This window comes from Cuculus canorus, chromosome 18, assembly GCF_017976375.1.
Source record: "Cuculus canorus isolate bCucCan1 chromosome 18, bCucCan1.pri, whole genome shotgun sequence".
Classification (NCBI taxonomy): domain Eukaryota; kingdom Metazoa; phylum Chordata; class Aves; order Cuculiformes; family Cuculidae; genus Cuculus; species Cuculus canorus.
Window position 1 is genome coordinate 3,958,257 of NC_071418.1, and position 22,503 is coordinate 3,980,759.

The 22,503-nt window shown below is 37.8% G+C and overlaps 1 protein-coding gene across 4 annotated transcripts in view; it reads left to right on the forward strand.

Annotated features, from left to right (window-relative positions):
- The window catches only part of HELZ (helicase with zinc finger), an 87,792-nt gene that overhangs the window by 8,193 nt on the left and 57,096 nt on the right, over positions 1-22,503 (forward strand). For 2 of the 4 annotated variants that reach the window (XM_054083153.1, XM_054083154.1), the window contains exons 2-9: positions 9,515-9,742; positions 11,530-11,566; positions 14,777-14,901; positions 17,194-17,250; positions 18,106-18,154; positions 18,577-18,652; positions 21,020-21,218; positions 22,308-22,415. In XM_054083153.1, the coding sequence (XP_053939128.1) occupies positions 9,533-9,742; positions 11,530-11,566; positions 14,777-14,901; positions 17,194-17,250; positions 18,106-18,154; positions 18,577-18,652; positions 21,020-21,218; positions 22,308-22,415 (861 nt within the window). In that variant the 5' untranslated portion in view covers positions 9,515-9,532. The remainder of the gene's footprint in view (positions 1-9,514; positions 9,743-11,529; positions 11,567-14,776; positions 14,902-17,193; positions 17,251-18,105; positions 18,155-18,576; positions 18,653-21,019; positions 21,219-22,307; positions 22,416-22,503) is intronic. The other 2 variants (XM_054083156.1, XM_054083155.1) reach the window with 2 other exon arrangements.

Genomic DNA, 22,503 nt, shown 5'->3' on the forward strand with positions numbered 1-22,503 from the left:
ACTTTGAAAACTTGGTGACAGATATTTAGTGGCTTATGCATAGGTTTACCTATAGATCATACAGCAGACACTTCTCGAAAAGGACTTTTGGCAATGTCTTCTGACTCAGCGCAGAAGAATATTGGTAATTAAATGACTGTGTAAGTCCTTACAACTAATGCTGTTCACTTTTTTTTTTTGTTCAAAACTGTTACTAAACGTTATATTGTGAAATGTGCAGAGACACGCGGGAACAAAGCCATGTTCTGTTGTTCAAACATTTTAAAGGGAGGTTCTGCTACAAGTGGTTTATAGTTTTAGAAGTTGTGGATTATGATATCTAGAACTGCTTTTAGAATGTGAATACTGTATTCTTCTGCAAGGTGTGTTTGCGACTTGCAGGTTGTTGCTGCTCCACGGAGAGCTGCCTGGTCGTGCAGTGCTGATTTTTTCCTTTGTTTTTCTCTGGCAAATTTCATTAAGAGAAGCAAAGATTAAATTACTTTTCTAATGTATTTTTTTTAGTAAGTAATTGGTGATGTTGTTATGGGGATAAAATGGCAACTGTGGGACAATATTTCATTTAAAATGCCCTCATCTTGGATAAGTGTGAGAAACTCAACTCTCCAAAAGCAGTAAGAACATGTAAGTATATGAAATACGAACTGCTGCTGTTAACTGGTTGTTATGAAAGACTGTTGATGTGAAGATTTTTCTATGAGGGAGCCAAAAGAACTTTAGGTGGGGCAGAAGCACCGCCTATTAGTATGTTACCTGATGCTTACTATGACGTGCTCCTCTTTTCAGTTGGTTATTACTTGCCAAATTTTAATTATTTGGGTTGAAATTTCCCATGGAAGGTATTTATCACAGGCTGACTTTGCGGGTGCTGTGAAGGAAGGGAGGGGTTCTGCCAACACTATTCATTCTTTCCTGAAAATTGGGCAAAAATCTATTCTGATGTTCACAATAAAAAAACCCAAACATCTAATGTCCTACAGTGCTGCTTTGTAAAAAGTTGAGATGTGGTATAATATGATTTTTCTGCCAAGGATATGCTTGTTATCAGCTCTGTGAATTAGATGCTTGGCCTTGGTCGTATTAGCATTTAGGACAAATCTAAAAGATCATTCCTGCAGTGAATATACTTCAGCCTGAGCTAAATGGGATTTTCAGTTGAAGGCAAGGGCTTTCTGCAGTTTGTGTTTCTGTTGTGTTCCTCCTTGGTATGATTTTGGACAAAAATGAGAGCCCGGAGAATTGCCCTTCTGTGCTCATGTTAGCCCATTGCGCTCCCCTAGCAGCTCTACTGTCATGCAGCACACAGGAAACAGCAGCTGGGTTTAAACAGAAGGTGCCAGATGCACATTTTTTGCAGAATATATAGAATAAGTGTGGAAATGGGAGTGGCTGAACAAGAACTTTGAGATTGAAAAATATTAGTGCTCAAAAGAAAGAAATAGAAGGGAGGCTGTACTGTGTGGGTACATATAATTTGTTTTATAACGCTAATACAGCTGTTTGTTGGAATACGCTATTTGCATAAATTAGGAAATGTTTCAGAAATGGAGTAAGAAATGGCAAAAAAAATTCCAAACCAATGGCAAATCATTTTTAAGCCCTATCTTTGCTGCACTTCATTTTCTGTATTTCTAATGAACTCTTCTATGTTGAGATGTAGAGAAACGCTGACTGCTCTTAAGTTGCTCTGCAGATACTGGGTGTTCAGCTTTGATCATATGAAGGGCTGTACCTACAGGGCAGAGCGTAATGGGGAAGAACAACTCCCTGTCATCTTAATCTGAATATAAGAAGTTTATAGAAACTTTTGGCTTTAATGTGTTTTAATGTCTTAAGTCTTTGTAAATTGGGAATAACTTCAGAAGGATAAAGATATTTTAGTGCTTGTGAAGTGTTTGGTTGCAGTATTTGAAGCATTATTGAAAAGTTCATTAAAATGTGGTCTTGAGAACCCGATTGGAGTAGCATGCAGTGAATAAGGCCTTCGGACTATGCTGCAGTGTTTAACTGTGTCCATTAAGCAGGCAGCCTCTGTTCTGCCCGTGCATTCCGCCAGGTAGCCCTTGGAAAATGCGGAATGTGACTAATACAGTTAAAGGCTGTGTCATAATGCAGACACACAGAAGGGCCAACATAAGCTTGTACAGATACTTTTGTCATTACACAAACTTTCAGCATCAAACTTTACAACCTAGTATGTATACTGTAATTTTAATGAATGTAATATATGGATGTATTTAACAGGAATCTTGTATCAGGCAGTTATGGATGACTTTCAGACAAAGCGAGTACGCGCCAGGTAGATGTTCTGCTTTGACTTGCCATGTCTTTTGCTTAATTTCATCAAGGTAGGCAATGTTTTCAGACAGCTGTGTGAAAAAGGATATTTTTAAAGGCAGAGATGAAGATATTAGGGATACTCGTATGGTGGATGAGGTGGTTACACGTGCTGAGGCCACGAGTTGTTTTCAGATTTTGAGCCGAAGACAGCTAGTTTGTCTGTGTGTGTGTATTGCTGTAGGTTGTCCTTTCTGCTGCTCTTTTTGAAATGAAAACAAGGGAGATTAGTAAAGGCAATAAAGTGTTAATAATCACTTAATAAAGTTCCTGTACTGAAATCGTAACCGGCACACAATAAAATCAAACTTGTTGCTATCTGTGATGGATGTAAAATGATTTAAAGGACAGAAAGGATCCAGATGTGGAGGGCATTTGCTGTTAATATCAGCTGGTGCTGTATTTTTGTTACTATTGTTATGTCAATGGTAAACCACTCACAGGCACTTGTTCCTTTTTCAGTAAATGTTGATATATTTATTCTATACATTAAGCTAACAGGATCAGACTCAAGGCTCCATTTATGTGGCCACAAATCACTTGTCCTCCTAATTTATGGTGCTCTCTTTTTTCAACGTGGAAAGATAATCTAAGTGTTTAATGTTAGGGGACACCATGAACCTCTTAATTCCGTTTTTTTCTCCTTCCTGAAATCAAGCATACTGTGTTCCTTAATGGCCATGTAGCAGAAGTTCTTGCTGTTATTATGCTATGTAATAAAACCTTGACATAAGCTTTCCTCATTCTGTATGCTCCGTCTCAGAGTTAACATCATTTTTGGAATTTAAAGTAGGGTCATTTTGCCTGGAGTTGTACAACATTAACCAGAGTAATTCAGTTATTTCAGAAAACTGATTAGATTGTCCTCTCTCAAGAGTGGAGATTTTTGTATTTGTTCTGTAAGGTGTGCAGTGCATTTTGAGCACTGTGTAGAACTGATATTACTGACTTCAGCCATAGCTGCCATAATGAGTACCTAAGATCTCTGCTATTATATTTTTCTTAAAAAAGCAAAAGCACCTTTCATATTATTCTTTTCTGCACCCTCCACATGAAAGATGCACCATCCTTTTTCTCTCTGTTCTGTTAATCTTTCACATTGTTATAGCGCACTGTCATTATCTCCTCTCATTTTAGTAAATGATTTCTGAGTGTGGGATTATTTATGATGTATATGTCATGACACTAGACAAGTGCATTTTTTCTTTATGTGTCTGTAAGTGGCTTCTGTATTTTGCATTTGAATAAAGTATTTCTTTGTCATAAGGCAAAGATATCTTTATCACTATAGGCAAGGAAAATAATAGATCTTCAGTTTTATTTTACTAATCTAAAGGTAGTTGGGTGGTATTTTGGACTACTACTAAAAAAAATCAATCAGATAACGTTATCTAGAGGTGCAAGTGTGCCTTAAGAGGGGTTCACTAGAGATGCCAGAGCAACTGTTTAATGCAACTTAACAGCTAGAAGTATTATTCCCTGTTTTAGTATGTGGACAGACAAATGCAATTTGTTTGCAGACTCTTGATCATTGGGTTTTGGTGACCCATCATTTTTTACTCTAATGTTGTCTTGTTCACAGTGGCTAACAATTTTATTGTGTAGTAAGCTCAATATATTGTAATTAATCCAAATTATTAAACAAACCCAGATCTTTCCGTAGCTGTGTAAATTCAAGTATCCTATCAGTCTTTTCCTGATAAGTTTCAGTGGAAGGCAACTGGAAGACTCTTCAGTCACAGGGATTGTGTCCGTATCAACTTTCTGACTTCCCAAATATTACTTTACCGTTTTATGGAATCAGAGCATTTTCGGGACCTTCGCATATGAATTGTTTGCATCTCAGTTTTACCAGTAACAGATTTCAAAGTGCTATGTGATGTGTACTGCTAGTATTTGTAGTCTAAAAAGTTTGGAAACTCTGCTTTAGTGAAACCTGGAAACTGCTGGATGAATCCTTGAGGAGTTAAGTTGATGAATGCAGTTCATGGCTTTTGTCATTATGGGCAAGAATAACAAGATTTTTGCTTTGGATATTTTGGTACAGTGCTCTCTCTCGATGGGTAAATGGCAGTACATGGCAGTATGTAATGGGGTAACTGACCTCTCGGTATCAATAAGAGGCTGAGTTATAACTTCTCTTTTCCCTGTGTGGACTAAAAAATCTGGATCTCTGTTATCTGTCTTGTTACACATTTTTCATAAAACTTGCAACATCTTCAAGACTTCTGTGAAATCCAAATTGACTTGGAGTTTGGAACTTAATGGGGAATGACAGAGCGGCCATCCTGAAAAATAAATCTAGTAAATCTCTTTCTGCCCCTTAAATGGAATTGCTGGGAAGTTAGGATAAACCAGCTGTCTTTTCTTGACATATTACCTGAATTAATTACATGTTCAAAATTTCTGTTCAATTTGGTGGCCAGCCTCTCCAGTTCACGAGAAAGGCTGAAAAATCACCAAGGGTTAGGAAACACAGTGTGGACACTGCATGCATTTCCTTGGAAAGGGGCAGGATGAGCTGAATTCCTGCCCTGCTTTCTCTGAGCATGTGCCAGCTTGACCGCAATAGGCAATGGAATGGCAAACCCTTCTTTCCTGCAATGCAGTGGGCTCTTACCTGGAGGACACGGCTGAATAGCTTTGGCAGGGAACTTTTGGGTGCTTATTTCTCATAGCAGAACTGTTTGAAGGGTTATGGACTGTAATGGGAGGCAGCTGGAGAAGCTCTTCCCCCTGCATGTTCCCCATGGCAATGGGTCTCATTCATTTGCTTCAGTTTGTGAATCTCAGGATGTGGCTCTTGAAGTGTATTCAGTTGACAGTAAATTCCTACCGGTCTCTGTAGGACTGCAAGTTGAACATCGTTGCTTTAGCATAAATCTTTACAAGAGATGTTAATGTCTGGTTAAAATATGCAAATATTTACTGATTTGTCTACTGTTTGTCAGCTTGGCATGCGAGACCTTGGATCTGATCCTTCTGTCTTGGCAGACATTGGGAATTTTGCCAATAACATTAATAGGAACAGCATTGTGCCCTCTAATCTGTTTATTTATGAAGTACAGCGAGAGTTATCTGACTAGATGCTTTACAGTGAATTGAAAAAGCATCTGTCTGAAATTTTTTAGAAACTGGCTCATGCTTAAACTTATTTTCTTAATGTATGGACCTTTTGGTTCCATAAAACATGTCAGTGAGCTGTGAAGCATGAAGACGCACAGTCATGAGTTAAACTGCTGTGGAACTCTAAAATTTTAGTTCACTATGTTCTCTCTTCCTACATTGATTTTTAGTTTGAAATTGGAGTCATCGGACTGTGGAGCAATTCTTCAAAAGCCTTCTGCACACTAAGAGGCCATAGTGTTTACTTGAAAATAACTGACTGTAGATCACAGTGTTTATCGCTCTTCCTCCTCAGACTCTCCCTCTGCCTGTCCCAGCCCCCTCTGCACTTCTGCAGGGAAAATGGGTAGTTTAAGCTGCAGATTAGTTACTCTTTTCATGTTTGTTTACAGAATACCCTTGGAAAGAAGGCAAAATACCCGTTAGAATATTGAGCTTAAAAATCATTAGTTTTAAGGGAAAAAAAAAATCCCACACACTTCATTGAAAAAGCCACCAAGGGTTAAGTTACACCAGTTGGAACTAACTAGTTCTTTTAAATGATATCTTGTGGAAGATAAGCTGAGCGCAATTTGGCCTTCAAAAAATCTTAAGACCAGTAAGTTTTCTTCTACATAGAGGCAGGAGTTTTTTTGAGGTACAAAGTATGATGCTAGGGTTGGATTTCTGGATTAGCCAGTGAGGAAGACTTGCGTAAGCTGTCAGCATGATGCTCGCTGTCACATCAGGTGGCATTCACGCGCACTATGTTTTTACTCGAGTGCAGAAATCTGGAGCTTTTCTGTAGGCAGTGGTGCTGTGTGAGATGATTCGAAGCTGAGAAATGCTTTGAATTAACCACCGATAACGAAGGCTCTGTTGCTCAGACATTGTGCCTGTATTTCTGAGGTAGCTCTGCTATTCTAGATGTGTAACTTGAGATAGCCAGAATCGGCCTTTTTACTGTTTCTTCAGCATTTTGAAGATGCATTAAGCTTTGCTATTAGAATAAATTGTACCCAAATTTGAATTTAGAAGTCTTCTGGCATGTCGTTCTTCAGGCTGTTTTGAGAAAATGAATAATCCTGATGTTTGTTCTGTTACGTGCTTAGTATTTTAATCTCAGTTTTACAGATAGAAGGAGTGCATAGGCTATTTGCTCTGTTTTGCAGAGAGTTGGGAATGTTGCGCAGACCTTGTGACACTGTAGCTTTCAATCCTAATCTGTAATAATTTCTATTCTTATGAATATAGAAATTCCAGTTTTACATTTGAAATTTTTGAAAATAAATATAGAATGCCAAATTATTTTCTTTGACAGATGTCTCTGCTCTTTGGCTGTTAAGACATTAACTGTTCTGAAATAATTCAAAGAATGCGTAGGTCAGATATTACAATAGACAAGACTTTAAGACGGTTGGGTTGAAATTCACATTCGCATCCACATCTTGGTTGCTAATTTATGAGTAGCTTGAGGGAACAAAGCTAGGAGCACAGGGTTTTAAAGAGTCAGCAGGAAGAGTCAAGTGCCTCCAAGGAACAGCTGGATAGGAGTCTGAAGTAGATGGTGCAAATATCCCATAAATGTGCATGTTTGTGTCTGGGTATATGGATATAAATGGAATCTGAGAGCCGGAGTGTATAATTTTCCATATGTTGTCCACATACTGGTTTTCTTTGTTATGATTAGATTATATTTTGTAAAATTAAATGACCCTGCAGCAGCTCCTAATCGATCACCATGACTTCAGTGGGTTTTTTAATTACACTCTGGAATACCAATAGTGTGACTCAGTTTAGCCCAGTTATCCAAACAGCCTACTGCTGACTTCTCTTAGCTCCACTTACCTTAATCCCTAGGTTTTTGCTCGGGGTCAGTTCTACACTCTGAAGTGCTTTGAGTCTTCGAGTTGACTAAAGAAATCGTGTGGCCTTTGCAGTGCAGTAGGGTCACTGCTGTGTCTGTGAAGCCTGGATTCTCCTCAAACAAGTTAGTTCAGTATTTGTCAAAACAGCCAGAGTAAGACAGCTGATAAACAAAAGTGTTTTTCTTTGACATGATGCCATGTTGGAGAAGAAGAGCTGGATAACGTAGGGTTCAAATGCTGTCAGCTCTGCTGGCCAGGTCAGCTAGGATGGGAGCTGTGTATAAACAGTTCTTTGGGAATAAACGCACAGAAGCTCTGCTGAGACTTCTGGTCAAAAGAATTTTGGTTCTGTGTCAGCCAGGAAGTGAGGATATCAAAAGTACAACAGAGTTCATGAAATTATCTCTTTTCAGTCCCTTAGGAGGAAAACAGAATGTACATGAGAAAAACATCAATTAAGTGTTGTATTACTATGGAAGCAAATCTGAGATTTGTAAAATTCACTGTGGTCTGGAATGTTAGTGAAATGGAAATCAACATTTTCAGCTATATCTAGAAAAGATCCTTGCATAAACAGACTAAGAATAGCTAACATTTCTATAACTGATAATGTGTGGTTAAACGATCCCACTGAGTCTCTTTAATGTTATTGGAATTCATGAATGAATTTACTCCTATGTACGAAAATGCAAAAGCTACTTGCCTGTTCCTAGTCTAACTGAAAATAGGGACTTTTTTTAGTAGAAAAAGAAACATCTGGATGGATGAGGTAGGATTTTGCCAGGTCATTATTAAGTAAGAGGCAAATGTCACAGATTTGTATCAGGGTGGCTGCAAAGTGTGTGTGCCTGTGTTCCTTCATTTTGGGGAAGATACATTTTTATACAAGAAATTGGATATAAGCATTGTAAAAGGGAAGGTAGTTTACCTCAAAATTGTCTTAAATTCGATATTCCTTACGTTTCTATATTGATACTGAAAATAAAATTTAAAAAAACGGTAGGGAACACATGGAACACTGTGATATAATGTATGGAAAGTTTGGTTTATATTTCTGTTGTTTATTGGCTTTGGCGTATGTCAATAACAAATTATTTTTTGCATAGGGGAAGTGCATTTATTTGACCTTCAGGTTAACTTCTTGAAATTACTTTACCTTGCTTGGTTAAAAACCTAAAAATACCATGTATAAAGGAAGTTTTTAGCAGCAAATTTTTAAAGTGGGCTAAAGGTGGTTATTTGAGACAATTATGATAGTTATACATAATCGCAAATATCATTAGCATGCTGCTTGCTAAAAATAAAAATGAAAACTCTTACATTTTTCTGCTTTCGGTTATCAGAACAGAGTTTTGTGGAGTCAGCTTTAAGTTGCAGTGTCTGTAGGGACATGTATCACATATTAAATATTAAGTCAATGAAGGGAGGGATTATACAAGGTCTTTGCTTTTCTACTGGTGGTTTAGATTGTGGATAACCATTTCTCTCAGTGCATTGACCGATAATGTCATCTCTCTTTTACACTGATATTTATCACAACTATTTCAAGTTTTTTTCCCCTAAAAATGTTTGCTTTAGATTTATTTAGGAGGTTCCCATGGAGGTGTTGGTGTGGCAGTGGTACCCGGGCTTTCTCAGCCTTAGCTGGAAATAAACCAACTGAAGTAGAGAAAAGTGCTTTCCTGTTGACCTCCAATTCTTTGTTATTCTTCCTTGTCCATCCCCATTATGCTTCCCCCAGCCAGAGAGAGTGGTTCTTCCCCTGAGAATAGATGAGAAGTGCTTTAGAGAGAAAGATGTCCCGGAGCGAATGGCTGCAGGCTGGGAGAAAGAGCAGTTGGTAATGAGTTGTATCACTTCCAAAGCAAAGAGTGTGCTGCCAGCAGAGACCTAAAGCCTTGGTGTAGCAAAGCACTTAAATCCGTGCTGACTTCAAAACTTGAAACCACTGCTTGCATTCTTAAAATCAGTCATGAGCTTAAATACTTTCTTCAATTAGAATTGAAACTGAGAGCTGGGAATGATGGAGGAGAGACTGGGAAGAGGTTAGTTAGTGAGAAAGATCGGGATAGAAGATGTGAACGGCATAAAACGAAGGGGATGCGATACTGCACCTTGAGGTGGGAGTGGAAGTTGGTTGGCAAGTTGTCAGTGCCATTATACAGCTAACCAACGTTTTATCATCCCCTCTGCCCCTGCTCTAGGATTTCTGTCCCTGAGTCATGGCAGACAGAAGACCAGAGAAGTCATGTGAACAAGCATGTGAATCCCTTAAGCAGCAGGATTATGAAGTGGCAGTGAAGCATTGCACAGAGGCTCTCCTTTCCCTCAGCCATTACCCCCCAGCTCACCTCCCGGAGGCATGCCAGGCAGAAATCGACCGCATCAAAATCGAGACTCTTCTGTATAGAATTGCTTCCTTTTTACAACTTGTGAGTGTGACTCTTTAATAGTATCTAGTGAACTGGAAAGAGCAATCAAATATCTTGTACTGTCAAGATTTAAATAAAATTCAGTGTTTTGCTGTGATTGGCGTGTTCGTTTGCGCAGAATCCCAATTGCTAAAGCATTTATGAGTCTTCTGTCTTGTAGTTTTCCACGTACTGCTTATTTTCAGAATTGAGATCTCTGCATAGTTTGGGTCTGAATTACAATTCTCTAAAAGAATGAAGAAAAGTACTTTTAAAATATGTATATATTCCAGGAAGGCAAAATATTGGAGTTTAGAGTGTTATGTTTATACAGTTATACTGAATTACATAGCAAATTACCTTCTCTTTAAAGAGCGTGAAATTAAGATTGCAAATCTAAACACTCAAAAAGCAAAGTTAAGATGTGCCAGAATTCAGTTAGCTGGTTCATACCTAGTTTAGCTCCAGTGGCATACGCCTAACGTCAGCCTTTTAATACATGATCAAATACTGGTTTGCCATTGCTAGGCAAGAGCGTGTCTGGTGAAAAATGTCACTTTTAGGCTCTGGCAGATTGTTAATGGAAATGTGAAAACTGAGGTCTTTGTAAAGGTTTGTAAATGCAAGGCGAGAGGTGTAACCCTGAATCATAGGTGATCCCATTGCCAAATTCCTGTCCTTCCTTTAAAACAACACAAAGCTACACTTGCATGAAAGGACATTACAGTGCTTCAGAATAAGCCTACAGCCTGCCTAATGAACCTACTTTCCTCCTTACCTTTCTGTTGTAGAAATGTCGTTACAGATCCACAGGGGCTTCATCCACGCCAAATCTCCATGTATTGAGTTGGAACAGTTTCATCCCAAGTGGAAGAAATTTGGCCAAGTTCTAAGACCTTGTGGGGCAGTTTTAAGATGAGTCTTGCCCATTTGATTAGGAAGCGTTTTCAAGCATTCTTTACATAGATGGCTGAATTGGACTATTCAGTGCACAAAACAAGGACTGGGAAACTTCATGACTTATGTTATGGCTCCTCAGGGGAAGAGATTCAGAAATAACTAAGATTTCTTTTCTTTTTTTTAATGGAAATTGTTTTCCTACAAACTTGACTTCTCAAAATTATTTACATAGGCCAATATGCAGATAGGTGCTTTGCGGTATGTAATAGTTTCTGACCTGGATGCCTTTGAAAATCCTGTGAGGCACCTATCTGGATGTTCATCACAATGAAAAGTATTGCAGAGGGAGCCTTGAGGGGCTTCGGAAAAATACTCGTAATCCAAACCTTCCTATTAGAGACTTAAATTCTATAGACATTTGGAGGCTTCTCAGTGGAGGAAAAAAAGGGAACCCCCCCCAGTTTTTCCTTTTTGTTTTACTAAACAAAACAGGTTTTAAAATCACCACGAATGATAAGAAAGTAAATAAATACGTACCTTACAGTTTTCAACAGCAACATATTAGTGCAAGTTTAAAAATAATTGCAGTGGGTAGAAAATAAAGCTAAGATCTTGTATTTTTTTCTAGGTGTTGTGAGCCACTGCAGACGTGCATAAACACACACCTTTGCCCATTCGTGGTTCTCTTCTAAAATGTCCGTTTGCTGACAACTGGAGAAAAAGTCAGCACTCTAAGAATTAATTAGATTATATTTGACATGTAACTGATGTTCTCTGCATTTTCCACTTGGGAAAAAACCAAGATAATGGATTCTTAAACGTTTTAAGAGACTTGTAATTCAAGCATGTAGTTGTTTATGCTAACTCGAGTGATGCTATTTTTAAACTTTTCATATTTTACCTTTCAGAAAAAGTATGGGCAAGCAGATGAAGACTGTAGGCATGGTATGCTTCTTTCTTTTTTTATCGTGTAGTGTTATAAATTGCAGTCAGTTCTCTGAATTTTTAAAACTGATGCCCAAATTTTTTGTTTACTAACAATGCCTTTTTTTTTTCTATTATGTGTCTGCTTTATAATACTTTTTCTACCTTTTTTTTTTTGTTTGTGTTTTTTAGAGATCTTGCTATTTTGTAACTCGTGTTCCAAATACCAGAACCCAAATCCATGCTTTCAGCACAGTGGTGCTATTTGGCTCATAGATATAGGATGAATAGATAGTGTTAGTGTTCTTGTGAAAATAAAGGCAGCTGGTTGTTTTGTCTTTCTTCCTAGAGACGTGGTGGATATTTTGGTTTGTATTTTGGGACTTGATTCAGAGAAAATCAAGATGACATATCTAGGTTTATTCCTATTTGTTAAAGCTTCCAAATGTGCATATGTCACATTGAAGTTGAGCCGTTCATATTTTGCTGCCTTGTCGGGTTGGGGTATTTTTAAAGGAGTTAACCGTCCTTGCTAATGTTCTGTTGTTCATATGTAGTGCAAGTGGTGCAAAACTCACAGAGGACTCTCTGCTGAGTTTGATCAGCATTCGATCAGATTTATCAGTTAGATTTGGAAAGAAAAGGTGGGTGGATCCCTCCTTTCAGATTTTAGTTCCTTAACTACTCGTGAATTGTAAAGGAAATTTCCTCACCCCGCAGTTTTGTTACATAGACTGTGTGATGCCCTACTCTGACATTTCTGTGCTAGCAATGATTAAATTGTTCCTTTCTGGTTTTGTGTGGTGTGGGTTTTTTTCTTTTTTGTTCATTTCTTTTAAATGCATTTAATCTTCACTGTTACTCAAGTCACAGTCTGGGGAATTTGTGCAGCGTTGCAGCCTTCTTGCAAAGGACCACAAACCGTAACTAAGAAAAGTATACTTGCTTCCTGGAGGTGTGAAATTCATGTTTAACAAATTTTAAAGGGCTGAACATGGCTTAGTCAGTACCATTCTTAAAATAGTCTGCAGGGTGGAATATTCTGACTGACCTCACAGTTGTCTTCTATGATGGCAAATAAAAGCAAAAGAGAGACATATGTAAAGATGAATAATGGTTAGAGGAGGTAGGAGGGAGAATGCTGTTTAGTGAGAAGTATTCTCATTGATGAGGTCTGATGGGTTTGTCAGTGGGGGTAGATGGGTGCTGTTTGTCTGAGGAACCTTTCCTTGGCATATGTGTCAGATATCAGTATCTCAGAGGATCTGTCCCGTTAACTACTTCTCTCACTGGACGGGCACAGAAGTGGGTGGAATAGGAGTGCTGGTCTCTACTCTTCTTTTTTTTTTTTCCTTAAGTACAGAAAACAGCTTTCAAATGTATATTAATAACAAAGAAATACTTGAATTCATGCCAGCATGTTCTGCAAATATTTTTTCCAGATTTAAAACTGATTGCATTTTTCAACCTATTAATGCCATATTTAATGTATGTATCAAAAATGGTGTGTGTGTGTCTATACTTTTGTGCACCCCCCATGTCTTTATGAATACATGAATTATCTGGTTGGTTGTGGTTCGCTGTGAAGTGGTGATAGCAATTGTGGCCCAGCTTCTGACAGCTCGGAGTACCTCTGTTTGTGATCCTAGTTTTGTGTTTGAAATACCCTTGGGAAGAAGCAGCCTTAGTATGGCCTACCTGACGCTCAAGCTTCCTTGATCCTCATGTTTTTTTTTAATAGAGTTTTATTCAAGTTACTGTTCTGTCTTTATACAAGACTTGACACGTTGCATACCTATGACAATGGTTTATTTTAACCTGAATGATAAGTGTATTTTAGGATAGCTAGAGGAATATAGTCCTTTATAGTATGCTGCTAACACTGTTACAAGGAATGATGACTTAGAAGCTGTTAAATTATTCCACAAATCTTTAATGAAAGATACCAGTTAACGTGTTGTGACTTTTTATGTGCAGCTGTATGTTTTAGCAGTTTGTGAGATGAAATGTCATAATCGGACATGTAAGCTTTGAGGTTAAAATAGCAAACTGTCAGACATGTTAAAGCTATTTCTGGCACTACTGCTTCTGATTTGGGAAGTAAGCTCTATTTTTGGAGCTGTGGTCAGTATGATCAGTGGTGGTAAATTCAGACTGCTCTTTGAGAGGCTTTATAAACAGGATTTGGTTACCATTTAATTTTGAAGAGATGTCTAGCTGGTTTTGTGTGAGTGTTTTTTGTGGACTATTTTTTTCTTTAAGTCTTCCATGCAATTTCTGTAACCATGTGAATGTGATTTATTATTCTAAATTTCATCCTGAAGTTGTGGTGATCGTGAAATTCCTGTTAGCACTGTAAGGAGCTGTTTGCATCTGCGTGAGCAGCAGTGTAAACACAGATGTTGACATTGCCTGCAATAACAGTAACATATATTACTATTCTGTAATTTTAAACCACTGTCCAGCCTTCTTTTCAACTCACATGTTTAACTTATTAGCTTTTTAGTCACTCTGGCATTTCATTTTCTGGACAGGTAATCTGTATGATTAAGTGTTATTCCTGCTTGTCTGAAGCATGTCTGTATCGTGAAATAAATCCTTTCGTTGTTGGAAGTGGCAGTGGCAGTATCTGTTTGGCTGGCTCTCTGATCCAGGGCTAGAAAGCGTTAGGAAAGTTCTCTCTTACATGGAGCCTGTATATTTCTGGACTCAAACAATCATTCCTATATCCTGCACTTCACAGTGTAAGTGAATAAAAGCCCTTTTAAAGTAGCAGGAATTGACCACGAGGAGGTTAGCTATATTTGGAAACGACAGGGCATGCTTTTTGTGAGCATGAATGGATCTTCCTGAGCATGTTTGTGTTACTGAGAGGTTGTTGGTTGCTGGTTTTTTTTTTACCTTTTCTGTGAAGAGGAGGTCCTTTGTGTCTGTGTCAGATATTTGAATTTACCCTTCCCATATTTAATTTTTGTCTATTTTAGCACGTAAACATTATAACCTTTTTTGAGCTCCCGTACAGCCTTTCTTAGATGGTGGGAGACAAGTTTCCAGTTAATATTAGAAGGGCAAGTAATACTTCCTTTACATCCAAGACTTGTCTTTCCAAGAAGCTGTGAATTCAACCCAGGTTTCAGACATTATTTTCATGTTAGAGGTGAAGGAAAACTGTATGTAGTTTATTTAAATGCGTGCTATGATGAAGCTAATAGTTGCTGATTTGTGTTGCAGTGCTGGGAGAGGGGCTGGCCAAGGGAGATGGATCTTTCCGTGCAGTGCTCTGCTGCATGCATCTTAAAGGGAAGCTGCAAATTGTGTCTAATGTTCTCTCCAAATCACTGATGGGTGAATCACTGGTAAGTGGGTTTGCTGCAATCTACATAATTTAAAAAGCAGTTTTGCATTTCCTGTTTGTAGAATATGTTTAATAACAAACTTCTGAACATATGTCTGCCTGACAGGTTGCAACAAAAATGCTTTGTATGAAAAACAAAGAAAAGTGTATGCACGCACACATATATAATCAGTATAATCAGTCGGTTGCAAAAACAGTGTTTAAGTTGTTAACCAGTTGTTAAGATTTTGAAGGTTTTTTATTGTTGGTTCTGAATCCTCAGGGAATGCAAAATAAAAAAGCTTTGCATTTCAAGATGAAGATAAAGGGTTGAGTTGTTCAAAGCTTCTGTTTTACCCTTGAACTGCCCAAACTTGTAAAGATGCGTTTAACCCTATATGTGTAAGTAACTGTTCTCATTCTTCAGTGAATACTCAGATGGGGAAAACTAAGGACATACATAAATGCCAAAGGATAGTGTCCTTTTTATTTCCATAGTCCAGATGAAATAGTATGCAGTTCATTGCTGGTGATGCTAGATCCAGAGGCATGGTCATTGCACAAACAAGAGCAGCTCTGGTCAGACCATGAGGAACCTGTAAGGGACATCGGAGACTGTTGTAGGAGGGCCTATTACCCTGAAATTGGATCACGTCTCCTGTATTTTGGTGCTTAACTTAATCAGTAGGTTGTTTTTGAGAGGGAGTTTTGTTTGTCTGTCTGGTACATATCCTGAATTTCCTTCCCACCCGCCATTGGCTTTTTATACATACAGAAAATATTTTTTTCCTTTTGTTTAGCTGATGTTTTCTAATGAAAAAACATTTCATTGAAAAATTTCCGGTGTGGTTGAAGGAAACTTGTCTTCAGAAAAAAGTGAATGAAGCCAAAATCTCCTGCTTGCAGGAAATGTGCACTGCCCTTCTTTAGAGGTGGTGTTGTGCACATTAAGGTAACTTTGTATATAATTCCAGAGTGCTGTCCCAAGGCAGAATTTGAAGTTTTTACAAGCTTTAGGTTGTTAGACACAATTGTTTTAAGTAGGAATATTAAAACCAGCAACTGATTTACTGACTTTTGCCCTTGTCTGAGAGGAGAGATGGAACAAAGTTTTGAAATGAGTTTATTGAAGTGTTGGAATCCATCCAGTTTTCTCCCCAGTGACTTAAGAGAATGGTTTTTGCTAACTTTTTTATGCTGTAATACATTTAAGCTTAAAAGGTTCAATTTGCAGCCTTTCTGCTGAAGAAGTGAAAAATCATTTTGGAAAAAAGCTTAAGTGCGAGAATTGTTGAATGTGTAAGTTTTCAGAAAAGAGAGGAATTTCTGCTGCTCAGTAGTGTGGTCAAAATGTGGAGAAGTCTAACAAATGTAGTAGCACTTAATTACAGATCTGGGTTCCTTTAATGGAAGTTTTGACTTAACACAACTGTGAAATTATTCCCCTTAGCTGTATAGTTCAGATAAATTCAACTTTGAAAGATTTTTACTTCAGATATAAAATGGAGTTATTTTTAGTTACATGGCTAATCTTTGCTTTTTAGTGAGAACTCCAAAAATGACATAGTCTGTCTACATCAGAGCAGAAAGAGTTATGAATCTGTAGAAATGAGAAATCTGTAAAGCAGATCCTTAAGAAGAAAAGAATCCATCACTGCAACAGCACTGGAAGCTTATTTTATGAATTCCTTTAGAGCCAAAGTGTTTCAGTAACCATAGCACGTGGCTCGTGTTTAGTGCTTTCCATCAGTAGCTTACAAAGTGCTCTGTGAAGGCAATCGGTATCACCCTCCCCATTTTGCAGATGGGAAACTGAGGCATGGAGAGGTGAAGTGACCTGGCTAAGGTCATCCAGCACGCAGGCAGCCAAGCTGATAACAAGAGCATTGATCTGCTGAGTCCTTGTCCATTGGGCAGTACTGCCTCCAGGGCTAGTGTGCATGTAGAGTGCTGTTTCTGGAGGAGAGCAATCAATAGGTATTGTAGCTATTAATGTTTGTTTTGAGTGACAGCTAGACTTCATAAGAAATTTCTTTTTCCCAAGTTCTATTACGCTGCTCTCCGGCGTTGTCCTGTATTGATACTTGCTGTAAGTCTGGTGCTGGTTTTGGCCAGTGTAAAATCCCCTTTTTCACCGTGCTGTTTGCTCAGTGTTATGTAGTACGTCATTTAAAATCGTGCACTGTAAGTCAAACTCATTTCTCCTTTTCGCCCTTTTCCTTGGTGGTGGTGTGGGGGGAAATGAACTTTGTTGCTGGGGTTTAATGCATGTGAAGATTTGTGTTTGATTTATCAATATTCTTTCTCCCCCTAGAACGGGATGGTAACTAAAGATCTGACACGACTGAAAACACTTCTTGCTGAAACAGAGGTAATAATGAGCATGCTATTGGTAAAATAATGAGCAGTACCTGAAACAGCTGAAAGACTTGTGCTCACGTGTCCCAGGAGATCCACTATGAACGTACCGGTTCAAACATTGTTGTTTCCGCCAGTCTGTTGGTCTTTATCACCTGCCTATTCAGGAGCCTTTCGTCACAGTTTTGCATGACGTATGAGAAAACGGAGGAAGATGCTAACAGGTTGTTGACTGTCTTGAAGTAGCAAGTAGGAAGAATTCAAAGCATTTAGATCTGTATTATTTATTTATTTATTGCACTTTTCTCTGTTGGAAATGATTCTGAAGTAATAAACATGACTTAAGAAATTGGTTAACCAAATATAAATGCGCTCTTAGTCACCACTTTTTTGTTTTCGAGGTTAATCTGTCATGTGTGTTGATTGAGTTGCCACTTCTTTTTTGTGTTTATTTTTGGTTGTGTTTTTTTTTCTTCTTGTGCTTTGTTGTTGATTTGGGCTTCGTTTTTAATGTAGATTTCAAGCTGAAAGACACCTCAGTACAGTTTAGACTTTTGCATTTTAAAAGCTTTACTGCACTCTATGTGAGAACCATCACAGGGTGGAATTTGGTCTTGTAAGAATCTCTAAAATTTTTCTCTTATCAATGAGTGAACTCAGCATTCCTGTCGGAATTCCTCTTATCAATGGCTGCAGTTCAGGGAAATATGAAATTAATGTTTGTGACTGGAAGTGATTTCGCACTTCTGATTAATATTTTTGTATTGGTTCTAAAACACATTGTGACAGCAAAGCAGCCAAAGCAGTACTTCTTGATAAAATTGTCTTGTGTTCCTTTATAGCTGTGTGTTTTTTTATCTAATTGTAGGCAGCTGGCAAAGTACCATCAGGATATCATGTAGAAGATGTAGAAGAAGGTATGTAACTCAGTTCTGAAGCAGCTTCATTTTGTAGCGGGGAGACTTGGATTCTGCTGAATCGAGCACTGCATAGTAGTCAGAAAGCAAAAAGGGGGCTTGGCTATCATGGTGAGCCCTGGATGTTAAGGTAAAATTATCTCATCATGGACTGAATTTGGAGGTAGAAGTTTATATTTATTGGTGGTGTATCAGAGCCTGCTCCATTTTGCAAATTGTTTGAAACTTGCCTTTATAATAGTCTTTGTACCTTTGTTGTAAATAAATTTGTTAGGGTTTGAAAATGAATTTTTGGTGGATAATATTGCTTGTGTACAAATCCACTGTGTGATGTTCAGAGATACGGTTCCCTGGACACTTCCTCTCTGACTTGGAAATTCTTGGCAATCCGAAAAGTAACTTAAGTTTTGACTATTCTGCAGGATCCCGGGATGGCTGGCAGTTCCGCCCCCCACCCAGGGGAGTCACGAGCAGTGAAGAATATACTCTGTGTAAAAGGTAAAGTCAGTGTTTTATAAGGGATCATAACGTTTCCTCTTTTATTAAGCTGCTGACAGAGTGATTAAGAGGTCAGGAAAATGTAGGTGCCTGTTATAACTGCATCATTCGCAGATTTTTGGAAAGGTCAGTTTATCCAGAAGCCCCTCAGTTGATAACATAGAATCACTTACTAAATCTTGGCAACTCTTATTGGCTTTTATCATATCTGGTGCATATTCAGCAATTTTAAAAAAGCAGATATTTAGAGGTTTGAGCTCATGATGATTTTCTGTTGAATAGCATCTATACCATATTTCCAACTGTCGCTCTGAAACATTTTTCCTCTAAAGCTGTAATTAGCTTTACGCACACTGTAAGTCCTTACAGTGAGAGGGATGTGCCTTACTCAGCAAATCCATAGGAACGGTATCATTTTGACCACGGACAGAAGATTTAGTTCCTTATGAGGCTGCAGGTATTGAATATGGATTTTTGAAGCTGTGGTTTATTTTTCCCCTGTGTGCCGTAAAGCAGCAAGAGTACATTGTGTTTATTCTAGATAATGAAGTTATGGAATTGGAAGAAGAATTAAATAAGAAACTAAAAATGAGGGGAAAAATGTGTCTATTAAAATTTGAACAATGAGGAATTGGAAAAATTATAATGATGATAAATTTTAAAGTAATATGCTTTCCTATTAAATACTGAAAAGGAAAACCACTTTATTTTAAATTTGCTATGTAGTTAATAGGAACAAATCAACAATTTTTTTATGCATGCACTACATTTACTTTGGGGCATGAAAATTGTAATTGTACTTCAGCATTCTAATGCAGTGGTGAATTGGAAAACTTACAACAACAATACTGAAATTGACTGCCAAGAAAAATATTTTAATTTAAAGTATATTATGGCCCATGTTTGGAGAATGCCTTTAGTGACATCCTGATATTTATCATGCTTATTTTGTTTACAATTTGGGCACTCAAACCTTTAAATACTTAAACTTTTCTTAAAAGTGATTGCTAATTAATATTCTAAGCTGTAATACAAGTGTGGCCTAGATATCCAGCTACTTTTGCTGCAAGCTTGTCATGTCATAGTCAGGTGTTATTTGTTTTGATCATACAGCTCAGCGTTCACATTCTAGTTCGCCTTATGTAACATAATACATTTACTACAGAAAGGTTATTCTGTCACTGATCCCCTTCTGTCTTCATCAATGATGTCGGGTCCTGACCTGCTGTATTGGTTTAGTCTTGGTGTTTCCTTTCTTTTTCACAGTAACTCATCACCGTAGGAGGAGATTCATAGTAGAAGTATGCACGTAGATATCCATGTGAAATTCAAGTATAATTATGTTTACAGGGTTTAAAATCCTGATGGAGATCAACCTGCCTGGCTTTATTTATAATCAATATCATGCCTACATTAACTCTTTGTAGTCTCCTTATGCAAAACAAACAGACTAAACAGCTTCCTGGTGTTTATACTGTATATCCAATGTTTTCTTAGTACCTCCAGAACTTACTCTCCATCCCATTTTATTCTTTGTCACCCATTTAAGTGCTTTGGTTTTGAAGAATGATGAAGCTGCAGCTCCTGCCTTGTGTTTTATAATTTTAATGAGAAGTTTCATTAAAAAAGTAGTCCTGAGTTCTACAGGCATTTGCCCAGACTTGGAGTAAACTCTGAGGACTAGAATGCTTAAATTATACTCAGATGTTTGGAATATTGTTAATTTTAATGCATCAGCATGTGCCATTAAATGAAACATGTACTACTTTAACAAATCCTTAACCTCTGCAAAAATAGATCCTTTTAGACTGATAACACCCTTTACAAAGCGGAGCATTGAACCTTTCGCTTGACCTCGGTAGGTGTATTTAATAGAAAGGACCATGTGATGTCACTGTTGCTCCAGAAGTAACTGCTGAATGAGTATTTATCAGCTGATAACATAACTGTTGGAGGAAGTGGGGTGTTTCTTCCCTTTGCCTCTGATTAACATTGTTTTATTCATACTAATATACAGCATTTCAGTCATTTCAGGGATGATCCATGGTCTCATTGTGTTAATTGCTGTACAAACAATTCTTCTTTGAAGCAAGAAATTTCTTAAGAAGAATTTCAAAGAAATTTGGTGTACTTTTCTGGACCTTGCAGTAAGAGAGGCTGCTGCTTCTCTTATGGAATGCTGCATAGATTTATATATTTCCAAATTAGTTCACATGGATTAAACTGTCTTTAGGTCTGTGAGAGGCTTAAAGAATTGTAGAATAATAGAATGTCCCCTTGGCTTTAAAAGTAAAATCTGGATAAATTTCTTTTTTTAATTGGAGACAGAAAAGTTCAAGGCATAATCATTTTTCCTATTTTATGTAGATTTTTAGAGCAAGGGATCTGCAGGTACGGTGCACAGTGTACTTCAGCACATTCCCAGGAAGAACTAACAGAATGGCAAAAACGATATGCTTCCCGCTTGATCAGATTAAAACAACAGAAGGAAAACAAACAGTGTTCGGGCAGTTATATGGAAACCTTGATTGAGAAATGGATGAATTCGTTATCTCCTGAGAAAGTGGTAAGGAAAATATACTACTTTCTTATGTGCTTATATTTAAAACTAACAGATGAGCCTGGTTTTGGCCCTTACTATCAGAGCTGGTCGAATTACTCCTTACCCAGAAATTGTTCAACCAATTTGCTCCACTTTCCATCTTGCCCTATGTCTTCTTGCAAAGATACCAGAGTCTTAGGCTGGTTTCTGCAGATGTACGCATTCATTTCAGGAATTCAGCAGAATCTGTGAATTACAGCTTATTTGTTAATCACAGCATGTTCATTTTGTGTCTATACTATTCCCGGTGCAGGATAGGTCAGCCAAGTCTCATGGTATTGTTCCTGTTCGTTGACTAGATGGCAGAACTTTTAAAAGCGGAGAACAATAAATGGTGAAGCTTTCACAACTTAGTGGAGAACACTCTTGTTTGTGCATGGCTCCTTTTCTTTGCCTGCAGCTGCAGGCACTTGTATGAAGAACAGCCAGTCCCCGAAATTTTACAACAAAGTTTGAATGCCGAAGAGTGCAGGATATGGATACGATCAAACTTAGCAGCTCTTTGGAATTCCAAAGAATGTTTTTGTGGCATTCGACCAGCTCTACTTACCACTGACCCTAAGGAGTTTTCGGTCCATCTATTGTTGCTTAAAATCTGGGAAGAGTGGACTTTCTGTGAAGTGCATAAATGAGTAGAGAGCCTGGTTCTAGTCTCCTGGTGTCTTTAGTAGTCTTCATTGACATCAGTGAGATGTGGGGTCTTCTGGAAATTCAGTCTTCAGGCTTCATCCTATCAGATTCTATTTTGCAAATGAAATCATGTTATATTTTAAACATTTACAATTAACTGGTTTTTGAAAATCAAGTCCTGTCATTAATTGTCCTTAAGTGGTTATATTCTTTGCTTACTGAGCATGATCTAGTAGACGTGGCTTGCTTGTCTCTCTGAATTAGCATGTGTTCATTAATTCCTACACAGGACTTGCATCGATCCTGCAGTGTAGGAAACAATTCTTTCCAGTTTCTGTTTAAAAATACTACTTTTCCCTGACTGTTTTCATTCTGATACTGTCTGTAGAAGTCTAACGTTATCTTCTTTTTCTTTTAATCTAGCTTAGTGAATGTGTTGAAGGAGTGAGAGTAGAACATAATCCTGAGCTATCTGTAACTGTCACCACCAAAAAGTCTCATCAGACGTGGACATTTGCTCTCACTTGTAAGGTAGGACTACTTATCTTTTGAGAGTGAGTCAATAATAACTAGAATGCAGCCCATAACCATTTGCAATTAAGATTTCAATTGCATAATT